The following is a 14,539-nucleotide window of genomic DNA, read 5'->3' as shown; positions in this document are numbered from 1 at the left end:
GAACAACCTCATCCTGAACACCAGCAAGACCAAGGAAGTCATAGTGGATTACAGGAGGTCCAGGAGGACTGAACATGCTTCTCTGTACATACAGGGGGAGGTGGTGGAGCGTGTGGACAGCATTGAGTTCCTGGGCGTTCACATTTCCTCTGACCTCCTGGACTGAGAACACCTCCCACCTAGTGAAGAAGGCCCAACAACGGTTTCTTCTTTCTCAGGAAGCTGAAACGGATTGGACTCTCTACTGAGCTGCTCACAAACCTTTACCGGACCACAACTGAAAGCATCCTGTGCCTCAGTGTGACAGTGGAGTACGGGAGCTGCACAGCAGCGGAGAGGAAGGACTTAGTGTGGGCGGTGAGGACAGCACAGGGGATTGTGGGATGTCATCTACTGGATCTGGACTCGATTTATGCTGCACAAGTCCAGAAAAGGGCCAGGCACATTGCTACAGATCACACCCACCCAACGCACTCCTTTGTCCTCCTGATTCAGGAACATCACATCAAAAACAAATAAATTCAGAAACTGTTTCTTTCCCAAAGCTGTGAAGGCCAATGTTCTCTCTTTCTAGAAGTGTTTTTAAAGTTTGTAAGTGTCTATAACCTACATGTGTATTTTCTGAGTTGGTTCTCAGCTAGATTTCATTATGGTGACTTAATGACAATAAAGAATCTTGAACTAGATCTAAAAAACTATTACTGGCATTTTAGTGTAATTCTGTTGACCAGTTCAATGCATTTATCACATGAAAAATCTGATAAAACCTCTAAAACCTGCAATTTATTGTCTCTATTTCAAAACAGTTTATAATTTTTTAACCAAAGTTATTAAGAGCCATTGCGGAAGGTCCAAAGAGTCATTTGTGGCTCCAGAGCAGCAGGTTGCAGATCCCTGGCCTAAATCATATCTCCTAGTCCAGGACTAGGCATCTCCACGCCTTGCAGCCCAGTGTCCTGCAACTTTTAGATGTGCCCCTGGTCCAGCACACCAGATTTAAATGGCTGAATTACATAATTGGTATGCAGTCAAGTGCTCCCCAGGCCTCTTGAAAAGCCATACATTTGATTCTGGCATGCTGAAGAAGGAAAACACCTTCTTAAACAGAGGTGGGTAACTTCAGTCCTCAAAGGATTGGTGTCCTGCAAGTTTTAGATGGTCCAGCACCCCTCAATAAAAAGAATAAGATGATTAGCAGGACTCTAGAGAACTTGACATCATGCTGAGCAGGTAACCATTTGATTCAGGTGTGTTTGGACCGAGGACACTGGCAGGACACTGGCCCTCGAGGATTAGAGTAGCCTACCTCTGTCCTAGTCCATCCAGTCTACTGTCTTCTGCTGCCCTCCACTGTCCCCTGATGTCCTAACTGCAAAGCCTGTGTAACTTTCATCATCTGTAATGGGGTTTCAATATGTCTATGCAGATTTCCTCACACAGTCCAGATTTTTATCACTGGATTGTTAAGAAATCAAGTAAGGAGAAATCTGCTGTTTTCTGGTTTGGATCAATTATCTCTCAATTCCAGTGGTTGTTAAGCTAAACAATGAATAAGGAGGCTTTATTTTCCACGTGGTCCGAGTGGCTCTTACTGCTGCATGAGGTGAACATTTAACGTCAGATGTTAACAAGCAGGTTAGTTTGCACTGTGCATCAAAGCCAGAAGACAAAAACCGCCCAAATATGAACTTAAACACACTGATTCTGAGCTGCAGCAAATGGATCATTGTTCTGTTTTAATCCAGAGATTAAACTCCAATCTGTGAATAAAATATAGTTCCGTTGTTGAATCAATAATTTCATTCAACAGATTTAATTTAATTTTTCATGCAAACACGTTCCTGCTCAGTTTCTGACTGAAATGCTGAGATGTTTCCTCAGGATGGAAACTTCGAGTCCCCCCCCCCCCCCCCCCCCCCCAAACATCTGGTTAAAAACAAAGAGTTCTGTTCTGTTCAGAGTTCTGATTTTTCAGGGTTCTGTTCAGAGTTCTGTCGGAATCTTTCAGCACCAAACATACAGAGGGAACGCGCGTGCGTGTGTGCAGCAGCCTGCGCCTCTCAGACAGAACCAGGTCAAGGTCAAACTGGGAAGAACCGAACCAGAACTCGCGGTGGGACGGAACAGGTGGCCGTGCACGCGCACAGGTAAACATGAGGTCCTTACCTGCATGCGCAGCGGCTCCGCGTGCTCGATGACGCTGATGGTTGGGACCTGCAGAACCGAGGCCAGCAGGTCCACCTGGAGCAGCTCCTCGCGGCTCTGCGGGAAGGCGAGCGTGGCGGACACTCCTTGCACCAACACCCGCTGACACGCGCACCGGATCAGAGACTCCGGGTCCGCCGCGGACAGCTGCCGGGACACCAGATCCAGGCTCAGGTTGTAGGGCAGGAAGTTCACCCGCTCCGGGTCCCGGTCCTGGCTTAGAGCAGCTGCGGCGCGGTTCAGTGCCGCCTGGACCTGGAGTCGAGCTTCCCTCTGCGCCGGCAGGAGCGCACCGACGCGCAATGAGTGTCCGATTTGCGCCAGGAGGTGGCAGGGCTGCGGGTGGAGGTTGTACTGTGGAACCAGAAGGAGCTGCAGGACAAGGATGGTTCGGAGGGGTCGGACGGTCCAAAACCATGAACACAAGAAGGTGAAAGACATCCTGCTGCGCTGTCAGCATCGCTCTGCCGCTCCTGCGCTCCTTTAGCCGCTTCGGCGGAAAACAGACTGCCGCTCTTAGGGGGGGGGGGGGGGGGGGGGGAGGAGGCTGGTTGGTAGTGGGGGAAGTGTGTGTGTGTGCTGAATGAACAGCGCTAGGAGAACAGGAGAGAGGAAAGAAGAGGAGGAGGAAGAGAGAGAAGGAGGTGCCTTAGGGAACATTGTGAGGATAAGCAGCTCTCAGAGGAGGAGGAGGAGGAAGAGAGGGAGAAGATCAAAGAGAACAGGAGACCATGGAGGTGTTGGAGGAGAAGAGGAACAGTTTTCCTTTGACTCCTTCTGTCACATTAAAAGTGTGATGACAATCAGTGTGTTTTTGGTTATTTGTTGTTCTGATGTGGACTAAAGGAAACCCTGCGATCAAAGCGACCCACCTGCTGCTGTTGGACCTGCTCCAGACTTCATTAAGAAAAACTGTCTGAGATTTTCTGTGGAGGATTTGGTTCCGTTCGTCATCCTGAGAACATCACAGCTCTGAGCTTACATAACTCAGACTCAGTAAATATTCTGTCTGAACCAAATCTGCCTCAGAACAACTGGAACAGAACCATCGCCATTAATTAGAAAATAAAGCTGCTCTTCACTTTAACATCAGCTTTAATGCTGCTCTGCACGTTTCATGTGCGTGTGTGCTGTGCAGCATCAGGTCAGCAGAAGTTCAGCACAAACATCCTTTTCTCTGGGAGTCCTGTTTGGTTCTGAAGGATCCGTTTCTGTTTGTGCAGAATAAAGCAACTCACGTTTAAGTTTTTTCCCTGAGGCTTTCCGAGTTCTTCCTCGGTTCCCCATCTCTGCCAGATGCTGTTTTTTACAGAAACATCTACAAACCCATCCATCATTCAGACGCTTTGTTCTGGAGGTCCAGATCGAACCAGCAATCCGGTGGATGGCTGCTCCAACGCCTGAGTGAGTGCACAATTGAATGTGTTTGCTGGTTCTGTTTGCAACATGTTACCTTTGTTGTGTTAGATCAGAGGTTCTGCTGTGACTGAGCCAGAATGTTGGGAACATGTGTCTCAGATCAAATGTAGATCAGATGATTAATTCAGGATCAGAATCTGATCCGGTGTTGTTGGTCCTCAGAAATGTTCCTCTGTGGCACCAAATGTCCTGTTCTGATCCAGTTTTCCTGACAACAGAGTAGGCGACAGCAGCATCTTACAACAAACTTCACCTAAACCAGCTGCAAAACACAAACAGGAGTCATATCCACTAATATAGATCCGGTTTAGTCCAAATGGATTTATAGTGCTGTGAAAAAGTATTTACCCCCTCAGAGATTTCTTATGTTTGTCCTTTTGTTTGGTTTCATATCAGCCAAAGATAACCAGAGTAAAAAAAACAGTTGTTAAATTAGAATTTCTTTTAATGAGAGTAAAAACTATTATAACCTTCCTGGCTCTATGTGAAAAAGTAATTACCCCCTAGACCCAATGGCTGGTTATGCTACCCGTGTTTGTGATAACTAGCAGTAAGGGCTTAATTGAGCCATGTTGGAGGGTCCTCCAGCATGGATGTCCTATTTAAGGTCCTGCTACAGCATCTGACTCAGACATAAGACTAGACTTTGACTAGGCCACCCCGACAACTGAATATTTATTTCTTTATTTAACCATTCAGAGGTGGACTTGCCACTGAGCTTTGATCATTGTCCTCCTGCAGAGGACACAAACCAATGTTTGGACCTTCTCCTTTAGGACTTTCTGCTAGAGAGCAGAATTCGTGGTTCCATCAGTTATAGCAGGTCATTCAGGTCCAGAAGCAGCAAAGCAGACCCAGACCATCACACTACCACCACCATATCTGACTGTAACTATCATGTTCTGGTTCTGAAATGCTATGTTGTAGCAGATGTAGCGGTACCAACACCTTTTTTCTCATCAGTCCACAGAACATTTTCCCAAAAGTCTTTAGGATCATCAAGGTGTTTTGTTTGGTAAATGTGAGACGGGCCTTTGTGTTCTTTTGGGTGAGCAGTAGTTATGGCCTTGAAAGGTAAGGTAAGTTTATTTATTTAGCGCTTTTCAGTAACGAGACACTCAAAGAGCGGGACATACAATTACAATACAATCACAAAGAACACAGAAAAACAAATCAAATGCTAAGAAATCTAAAAATCTCTGGTCAATATTACAATGATACAGATAACATTAATAATCCTTTGGGTTTTACTGGTAAGAGCTGGTTCTAAACCAATCTTTCTAAAGAGGTAATTATATCATTAAGTCCTCTATGTAGAGGAAAGCATCTTCTGCTAAAAGAAGATGATAATATTGATAGTCTCATCATTCCACTGAATTCTAACTAGTGAAGCTGAGTCACTGGTACAAAACAGCTTTAATCCACATTTTCAGGTGCTTATAATATATTGCTTTTACTGGTGCTGAAGTTGAACTAAGTAATCTAATTAAGAAAGCTGGGTCATTGGTGTAAGAGCAGCTAAAGTCCAAGTTACTAATAATGCTTGGTTTTCGCTGGTAAAATCTATGAAAAGTAATGAAATCACACATTTAGGTAAAGTAAGATAGGAGGGGGGAAAAAAATCATATTTCTTAGCAGAATAGAGTCTGAAATAGTACAAAAAAACCTCAGCAGGGGTAAGCAACACACATAAGTAAAGTTTTATCAAGGGTATGGTGGAATCTTGAGGGTGTAAATATATATAAGTCCGAGTGTGTTTGCAAGAATTAGACTGTCAACACTGATAGAAGCACCTCTTGTCCTGGAGAAGAGAGGTGGAAGTTTTATCAATCAGCCACATAGTCCTATCATCACACAGCTGGTAGTGGAGTGCTGGGGAAGAGCGTCGTGTGAAACTGTCCTATAGAACCCAGCCTCTGTTATTATGAATTATGACGTCTGACCGGGTGAGTTCTTAAAAAAGTCAGACAAACATTGGACTAATGATGCCAAAGTGTCAGCAATGTCAGAAAGAGGTCTGCAACATACATTAACAGCAGTAGCAGGAAACCTAAAAGAGAAAATTTACAGGAATCGTCAGAGATTTAAAGATTAGAAACTGAACTGATTCACTTTAAATGAACTGCTCAACGCAGAGTTGACTGTTTTTACCAAATGAATGAACTGATGAACAGATGAGACTCGGAAAGAACTTTTTTTTGTCTTCATTTACTGAACACATGTGGAAAGTTGAGATGTTTTTTTTCCAAACCATTGAGTTAACTAGGAGCAAACCTTTCAAAATAAAGCCCTCTCTTCAAACCCTACTCATTTTATAATCTTTGACCCTCTGCCATTTTCCCTTTTAAAGTTTTCTAATAACCCATGTTTTTAATGCTAAATTCTCCTTACTGAATGCTGATCTGGGACCTGGTTGAAAATTATTTATCTGTGACTTTATCAGGTTAGTGGAGTTCATTGATAGCAACCCATTTAATAAGAACACAAAGAGCACAGCTAAACACAGAGCTAGGCCAGGTGTAGCTTCTATGAAGGGAAAAAACAGAGAGAACATGCGTTAAAAGTTGAAATAGCAGCAAATAGTACAAAATTGGAGAGCAGTATGAGAATGTAGCAAAGAGGGTGAAAGTGGTCATTATGTCCTCCAACAGCCTAAGCCTATAGCAGCATAACTACAGAGATAGCTCAGGATAACCTAAGCAACTCTAACTATAAGCTTTATCAAAAAAGGGTACAAGGAACCCAAACACATGTACAGTAAAAACCACTGCAAATCCATGGATACCCAAACTGGGCTGAAGTTAAGGCCTTCAGGATTTGAAAGAAACTATTCGGCCCCATGGTGAAGAAAAGAAGAACATTGTACTTCTGTATGTGGAGTATCTGAGAAGAAAAAGTATAATATTCATTTAAAACCAAACATTTTCAGACAGACTGGATCACTCCAAGGATAAAACACCCAAATACAAGCTGCCCTATGGGGTGTATTCATTTCAGTTCAGTTTATTTAGAAAGTGCCAATTCACAATAAACTTCTCAAGGCATTTACAAAAAATAAATAAAATCAATTCAGTCCAACCATACTGATTCAAAGTTTATATACAATTAATCCTAGTTATCTAACAATTAGTTTGTTATTCAGTTATTTCTTCAAATTGGATAAAAAGTTTTTCTATCTAAGGAAACCCAGCAGATTGCATCCAGTCAGTGACTTGCAGCATTCACTCCTCCTGGATGAGCATGTAGAGACAGTGGACAGTCACTGGTGTTGACTTTGCAGCAATCCCTCATACTGAGCATGCATGTAGCGACAGTGGAGAGGAAAAACTCCCTTTTAACAGGAAGAAACCTCCAGCAGAACCAGAACCAGGCTCAGTGTGAGCGGCCATCTGCCACGACCGACTGGGGGTTTGAGAGAACAGAGCAGAGACACAAAGAGAACAAAGAAGCACTGATCCAGGAGTACTTTCTATGGGAAGGAAAAGTAAATGTTAATGGATGTAGCTCCTTTAGTCGTTTCATCTAGAAAGAAAGAACAGAGAGGGGGAAGAATCTCATCAGGGCACAGACTGAGATGATAAACCTGCTGCTGAAAATAGTGACGATAAAGGTTAAACTGTAACAGTCCAGATAAGCAGGAGCAGAAATGAAGGACAGAATCAGCAACTGGATCATTCATAATGATGCAGCAACAACCCCTGCATGCTTCAAGCAACACAACAGAGAGGATCTGTTTGTTTTTCCTCCAGTTCCTCTGGGGGCAGTAGCAGCCAGCCAGATGCACACGCAGTTTCCTCATTTAAATAGGGCGGTCTGCACCTCTTTTGCACCTACTCCATCCAATGAAAATACATAAAAACTACAAATAAAGCTTCATTTCAATAAGGAAAGTATCAAATAATTCATGCTTAATTTTTATTCCATATTGTTTAAATTCCAGGTTGTGGCCTGAGATAATTCATAGAAGACTAAAACACAAATTACCTTCAAATGAATGAATACATCCTTGCAATGTTTTAATGCAGGAATCTTTTCCAAGAACCAGGACTGTATTCCAGGAGCTCCCTGTGTTCCCACTGCTTTTATCTGAATAAAATTGAACCCATCTGGATCTGTAGAACTTGTTGCTCTGTTGAGGACGTAATTCAGCCATTTGACTTGTTGGATCAGGGACACATTTAAAAGTTGCAGGACAGCAGCCCTCAAGCACTGGTCTAAACTATCCCATAGTAGGTCTGACTGTAGATTTAGGGCCGTTGTTCTGCTGGAAGGTGAACCTTAACCTCAATCTCAAATCTTCTGGCCACCTTGCCATGAAGGTCAGATTGCAGATAGCATGACTGGTTGTACAATTCACAGATTTTTCGACATGAGCTGTGGATTTTTTGCAGCTCCTTCGGAGTTACCATGGGCCTTTTGGTTGCTTCTTTTATTAAGGGTCTCCTTGCCCAGTCTGATGGGTAGCTGGCATTTAGTTGAAGTCAGGGATGTGTGACGGGCAAACTGAACGAAGGTACTGATTACCTGGAGTCTCCAATAGATGAAGTGTTCAGGTTGAGTTTGTCAATATTTTGTCTGAATGGCTTGTTAATGAACCAAAACATAGTCGCGTGTACTTGACTCCACAAATGTCCGCCGGACTCTTCTGTACAGAGCTCAATATTTACGATGTGCAACGGTGTCACAATAATCAAACTGTTTTATCAGTGAAGCTATGGTGAGCAGCCAGTCGCGGGTACGCACAGCGTCACGGCCAGTCTCTGCCTCACACTGACAAGTTTATTCCTCTTCCTTATCGCTAGTCTGGTTTAATAGCCGTTAGCACCACCTCTGCCTCCCTGTCGGATGACCCGTGGCAAAAAGCGCAGGAAATGTAGGGAAATTGGTACAATTCACTATGAAACCTGAAAACGTCCACGGACTCTGCCCGAATGTTCTGCCCTTTCGTTACAGAGTGTTTGTCCAGGTTAGGAAGCTCAGGTACTGGTTATAGGTAGGTCAGGTGTGGCCATAACCCTAAACAAGTTCTCAAAGTAAGTTAGTCTGGAAGAAAAACTCAAAACAGAAGTTAGTCTAAAACAAGGCTTTTATTTTGTAAAAAAGATGTGCGAGTGTGTTTATGTGGGTTTTGTGAGCAGCTGAGAAGAAAACTCAAACAGATCTTTGTTGACCTTCTTCAGAGTCTGAACTTCTTCTTCCAGCTCTGCCACTCGAACCTTCGTGTTTTCACCGTCACCGAACACCGACTGCAAACAATCAGAGGGCGAGATACAACCTGATATCATCATCATTACTGTTTTTAATTCATCTCAACTTAATGGAACAAAATCCAAGCTCCACAAGGTCAGAACCAGAACAGTAAATCCCTGAAGCCTCGCCCCTTTCACCTTCTCTGTCACGGCGTGCATCAGCGAGTACAACCTGTCTGCTTTCTGCAGGTATGACTCCTCCTCCTCCTGAAAACAGGAAGCACATCAAAGTAAAAGCACCATAACATGTCAGGATACCTGAACTTTCAAAATAAGACATCTAAAGAACAAGGACAAAGTTCAAAATATTAACATCTATTCCATCAAATTTAACAATGAAATAATTTTAAGCCTTTTTAGAATAAAAAAAGTGAAATGTTGAGCTGATTTCAAACTATAATTCTGTTTAGAGCCAATGAAAAAACCTGCTCAAGTTGGCTCCCCCTGCAGGCAGCCAAGGAACTGCAGTGTTCACAGAGGTCATAGATGATGTGATAAACTCCCATCGCTCTGCGTTTTATTGCCATCAGAGAAAGATTCTTCATGTTTTACTACCTGTATGATCAGCCAATCAGGGCTGAGCATCGCTGACATCAGGAAGTTGTTTCAAGGTTTTTTGTTATGTTTATACAGAGATAAAAATGTTGACAAATGTGACAGTTTGTATAAATTAACATGAGGATTTGGAAATAAAAGTGTAATGTTTGTGTACCAATATTTTATTAGTATTATTAGGGCTAAGACGGACACAGTGACTAGAACACTGAATAGTACTTAATGGAGCCTGGAGGAGGTGAATAATGACCACAGACAGTTGATGCAGGGTTGGCAAAGAAATCATCCCCAAATCCAGGTGTGAAAAACGTGTTGCATCATTCCCAAGAAGACTCACGGCTGTACTAGCTTAAAAGGGTGCTTCTACTCAATACTGAGCAAAGGGTCTGAATACTTATGACCATGTGATATTTCAGTTTTTCTTTTCTAATAAATTTGCAAATATTTCTACATTTCTGTTTTTTTTTCTGTCAAGATGGGACGCTGAGTGTACATTAATGAGAATAATATGAACTTTTTTTATTTTAGCAAATGGCTGCAATGAAGCAAAGAGTAAAAAATTTAAAGCAGTCTGAATACTTTCCACTGTATATTTTTTCCACGGAGCAATGATGGCCAATTCAGAATGGGCTTGTAGATCATATGATGTTGGTCATGTATGTGGGCTGTTAAGTGACATCGATTTCAAAAGTTTCTGTTGGTAACTTTATTTAGGGAAAAAGGTTCCTATATAAAAACGATCAGGGCCCATATTCCCAAAGGTCCTCAGAGTCTCTCAGAGAGCTCCTAACTTAGCCTAAATATTCCTGCCGAGGACTCCCAGCTTCAGACTGATTTGGTTCTCTGCTGAGAGCAACTTCCGTTGCTAGGATTGGTTGAACCCGTTGCTACGTGTGACCCTGTCTTCTAAGAGCTGTGATGTGTTGTTAAAAGAAACAATATATATATATATATATATATGCATGTATGTATGTCTTTCCTCCATCTTCTCTGCTTCAGATCACTAAAAGTCCTCCTCACTGCTCTGAACATCTCCACATGTTAGGAGCTCTCTGAAGGCCTCAAAAGCTTCCTGAATAACTTTTATCTTAATGAGGGAAGATGATGCACTAGGAGCTACTTTTAGTCTGAGGAATCTTTGGGTAGACGGGCCCAGATCAATAAACTAAAATCGACTTAATTTCTCTGACATTAGATCTTAAATGTGTTGGAATTCAGACAGCAGGTCCAGCTGCATTTAGAACTTTATGGAGCAGATCAGATTTAATGACCATCTCTGCCCTCATTTACCAAGGGCAACTCTTTAAAGCAAGTACAGACAGGTTTTCTAAAGGTTTACATCATCTCACCTCAACGCTAATCAAAAAGTCTATTCAACTCAGATGAAACTTTGATTAATCTTAAAATCAGTCTGAATTTCATCAAACTGACATGTTGACATGTCAACATTTTATAAACGAGACCAAACATTGGAGGAAAGTAAAATCATTGTCTAGGGATGTCTGTCCTTGCACGGTTGTGGGGGGTCTCACTGGCAAACTGTCTGAATCTGTCTGGTTTAGACAGGTTACCAATGAGGCTCGGTGCCCCAGAGCGGTATGTGTCCAGCGTGAGATTGAGGTTACGTGTTACATCTCTGGAGCGCCAGCTGAGAAAAGGCTGAAACTTCGAAGAACAGAAGTGACACAAGCAAGGTTTAAATCTCTTTCTCATTAAACATGTTTATAAAAATTCACCAGGAGTTCTTTGCAGCAACATTGTACCTGCAGACAGAATGGGAACATTTAATAGAACCATTTATTGTTCAGGTAAAACAGGCTTGAAGATGATGATGACGCTTCACTTTATCAAAATCTGTTCATTTTAGTTTAAAGGATTTTATTCAAGATCTTAAATTAGGATTGTTGAAAATATTAAAAATATCCTAATAAAGTTGCTTCAAAAACTAAAAGCTGATCTGTGTATCAGTGGGTTATAAAAGAAAACTTTACCCTTATTCTATCTGAGAATAAACATTTTTCTGTAGGAGGAAAAGAACAATTATCCTTAAAACATGTAAGAGGCCATAAAAACTGACTACAGGCAACTAAAGTCCAGCAGAGGTGGGGCTCCACCTGGACTCTCACCTGTGCATGAAGGGCGGGGCGAACACAAACCTCCCCAGCCTCTCCGTCGGCTCCCTCAGAGGTGTGGAGGTGTCGGCTGAAGCGCGGTAGAGGGACAGCGGGCCGACTGTCAGGCAGGAACATGTTCGCTGACACAGCCATGATGATGGCATTTGTAACGGGACCTGAACACATGACAGGAAGTGATGTCACAGTGGGCATCTTTCAATTCCTCTCAAAAGAGAAGACCAAGAGAGGAGCGATCAATTCTTTTTTTTACCGTGTCCTGTCCAGCAGAGTAGCTCAGAACTGTTGTCAGAGTGCCAAGAAAAAGCCCAACAGATTTACTTTCACAAGTGGAGCGTTACGGCTATACGCTTTAATGCTCTGATATTTATAAAGAAACTTTATTAGAAACTGCTTTAGGATGATTTCAGTTGTTACGGACATGGAGACAGAAATGGAAAGGGAAAAAAAAGCACAAAAGAGGTGGGGAAAAAGGAAAAAGGGGAGAGAAGGAGAAAAGAATGGAGGAGAGAAAGGATGAAGGGAATACAAGACAATACCCTGCTTGCTTCTACACCTGCAGAAACGTTCATATTTTTAACCAAAAAATGCAGGGTACTTATGTAAAGGGTATAAGAAATACTTAAATTATTGTAGTGAAATTCCTGCTAAAATAGGTGTTATGGTTGTCCTGTGATGGGTGGTTTTTAGCACCCTCTACTGGTTGCTATAAATGTGACAGGAAACCGGAAATTCCCCCACAGTCTGTTTTACTTCCTGCTGTGGTAAGTTATGGAGTCCGGTTCTCTTCAAGAAAAGTATTATAAAGTATACTAAAAAGTTACCCCGAGATTTATTGTAATATGCACAGTCATGTAGAAAATTTCACCATAGTATTTTTGTTTTGTATGTGTTGCTCATGGTATACTAAATTTACTGTTGCTTTTTATATAGATGTCCATGCCAGTAGAGGAGCTAACCACATCATGTTTGTGCTCTGAACCACTCATTTTCAGTAAAATACCTCATCATCCAACCTATTGGTCTTTGAGAGTGTTTATGACGGGACGGTTACACAACTGTAACGTTTATCAATGCAAGATGTATTTAGTGGTAAATACAGCTCAATACAGAAGATTTGTGTATTTGTTAACACCTGAATTTAACACCTGTGGGTCTGAGTGTGAGCCTCCTCGTGTATACAAGGTTTTTCCATAAAAATATGCAATAGTGAGTGTGAGGAGCCACAGACCTGCCCCCCTAGACCTGGGACAGATACGGAAGAGATCTGAGCCATAGCCATCAAAAGGCCCCCCAGAGCACAGGAACCCCAGGAGAACCAGTACTACTGCAACCCCCCAGAGAAGAGCAGGGGAGAATCTCAGGGGAACCACCCAGCAGACACAGTGCAGAAGCCCCAGGGAGCTGAAGCAACGAGCCCACAGGCCCCGCCGGCAGCTTTCTAAGCCCGAGCAGATCCAGCCATGAACCCAGAGACCGAGACCCTGGGACATATCATTCCACAAGCAGAGGCCAGACAGAGCCCAGGGGTCTAGGCCCCAGCAAGCAGCCACCGGGAGTGAGCCAGCACACACCAAAGCACCCAGCCCCGGATACTGAGAACCACAAGTACACCGGCGGGCAGAGACACCAACCACCGGCAGGTAAGTGAGGCGTGGAGGGAATAAGACCCACATTTGATGGGGGGCCTAAACTGATTCAGGAGAGGGAGCAGCCCAAGATATAACCTGACACAAAAAGCAGGCACACACAGTCACAATCACACATTAACACCCTTATGTGTACACATAAAAACACTCACACCCACGCACCCAGTGTAAAGGCAAACAACGGACGTTGTACACTCACTCACACTCCCCATACATACTCTAGACTCCCAGGTGCCGATACCCCATAAGGACAACCAGCCCCCTAACCCCAACACCTGCCAACAGGGCAACAGGGGAGACACCGTTGAGCACCGAGCTCACAATGGAACCCCGGACTGGTCTGAGAAACCTGACTGCCTATAGGAGCCCCTCCACCCATCCTGAACAGAGTCGTCTCCTGGCCAATTGTCTGAATGGCTTCTACTGCAGACATGACAAGAAGCCATTCACACCTCAAATCATCTCCTCCACATCCCATTCAGGAACAAGTTCTTCCCACAAAGCTACCAACCCCCCACCTTCAGATCCTCTGCCTGTACTAAAGATCTCCGAGGAAGATGTAAACAGGCTCTTTCAGTGCATGAAAACAAAGAAAGCTGGAGGACCTGATAACGTCTCCCCATCATGTCTGAAAGCCTGCACACATCAACTCGCTCCGATCTTCACCACGATCTTCAACAAGTCACTGGAGAAATGTGAGGTCCCCTCCTGCCTCAAACGATCCACCATCATCCCGGTTCCCAAGAAACCCACCATCCTAGGATTAAATGACTACAGGCCTGTAGCCCTGATGTCTGTGGTCATGAAATCCCTTGAGCGGCTGGTGTTGAAGCACCTGAAAGACATCACAGGCCCCCTGCTGGACCTCCTGCAGTTTGCTTACCGAGCAAACAGGTTGGCAGATGATGCTGTTAACTTAGGTCTACACTTCATCCTGCAACACCTCGACCACCCAGGGACGTACGCCAGGATCCTGTTAGTAGACTTCAGCTCGGCCTTCAACACTATCATACCAGACATCCTCCACCAGAAGCTCACACAGCTCAACGTCCCAGCCTCCACCTGTCAGTGGATCAACAGCTTCCTGACGGACCGACAGCAGCAGGTGAGACTGGGGAGCATCTTCTCCTGATCCAGATCAATAAGTACTGGTGCCCCCCAGGGGTGTGTTCTATCCCCACTCCTCTTCTCTCTGTACACAAATGACTGCACCTCATCGGACTCGTCCGTGAAACTCCTGAAGTTTGCAGATGACACCACTGTCATTGGACTGATCCAGGACGGTGATGAGTCTGCATACAGACAGCAGGTGGATCGGCTGGTACACTGG

The 14,539-nt window shown here is 43.7% G+C and overlaps 2 protein-coding genes across 2 annotated transcripts in view; both read right to left on the bottom strand.

Moving 5' to 3' along the window:
• Positions 1–2,719, bottom strand: part of grin3bb (glutamate receptor, ionotropic, N-methyl-D-aspartate 3Bb) — a 111,231-nt gene extending 108,512 nt beyond the window's left edge. The window contains exon 1 of the mRNA XM_047374696.1: positions 2,167–2,719. Within this exon, the coding sequence (XP_047230652.1) occupies positions 2,167–2,646 (480 nt within the window). The 5' untranslated portion in view covers positions 2,647–2,719. The remainder of the gene's footprint in view (positions 1–2,166) is intronic.
• A 5,973-nt stretch (positions 2,720–8,692) lies between these two features.
• wdr18 (WD repeat domain 18) overlaps positions 8,693–14,539 on the bottom strand; it is a 32,729-nt gene continuing 26,882 nt past the window's right edge. Inside the window, exons 8-10 of the mRNA XM_047374698.1 lie at positions 11,555–11,718; positions 9,012–9,080; positions 8,693–8,870 (exon numbers count right to left, since the gene is read on the bottom strand). Coding sequence (XP_047230654.1) covers positions 8,742–8,870; positions 9,012–9,080; positions 11,555–11,718 — 362 coding nt within the window. The 3' untranslated portion in view covers positions 8,693–8,741. The remainder of the gene's footprint in view (positions 8,871–9,011; positions 9,081–11,554; positions 11,719–14,539) is intronic.

The sequence above is a fragment of the Girardinichthys multiradiatus genome, chromosome 9 (genome assembly GCF_021462225.1).
Source record: "Girardinichthys multiradiatus isolate DD_20200921_A chromosome 9, DD_fGirMul_XY1, whole genome shotgun sequence".
Taxonomy (NCBI): domain Eukaryota; kingdom Metazoa; phylum Chordata; class Actinopteri; order Cyprinodontiformes; family Goodeidae; genus Girardinichthys; species Girardinichthys multiradiatus.
This window is presented reverse-complemented; position numbering and strand designations above follow the sequence as displayed.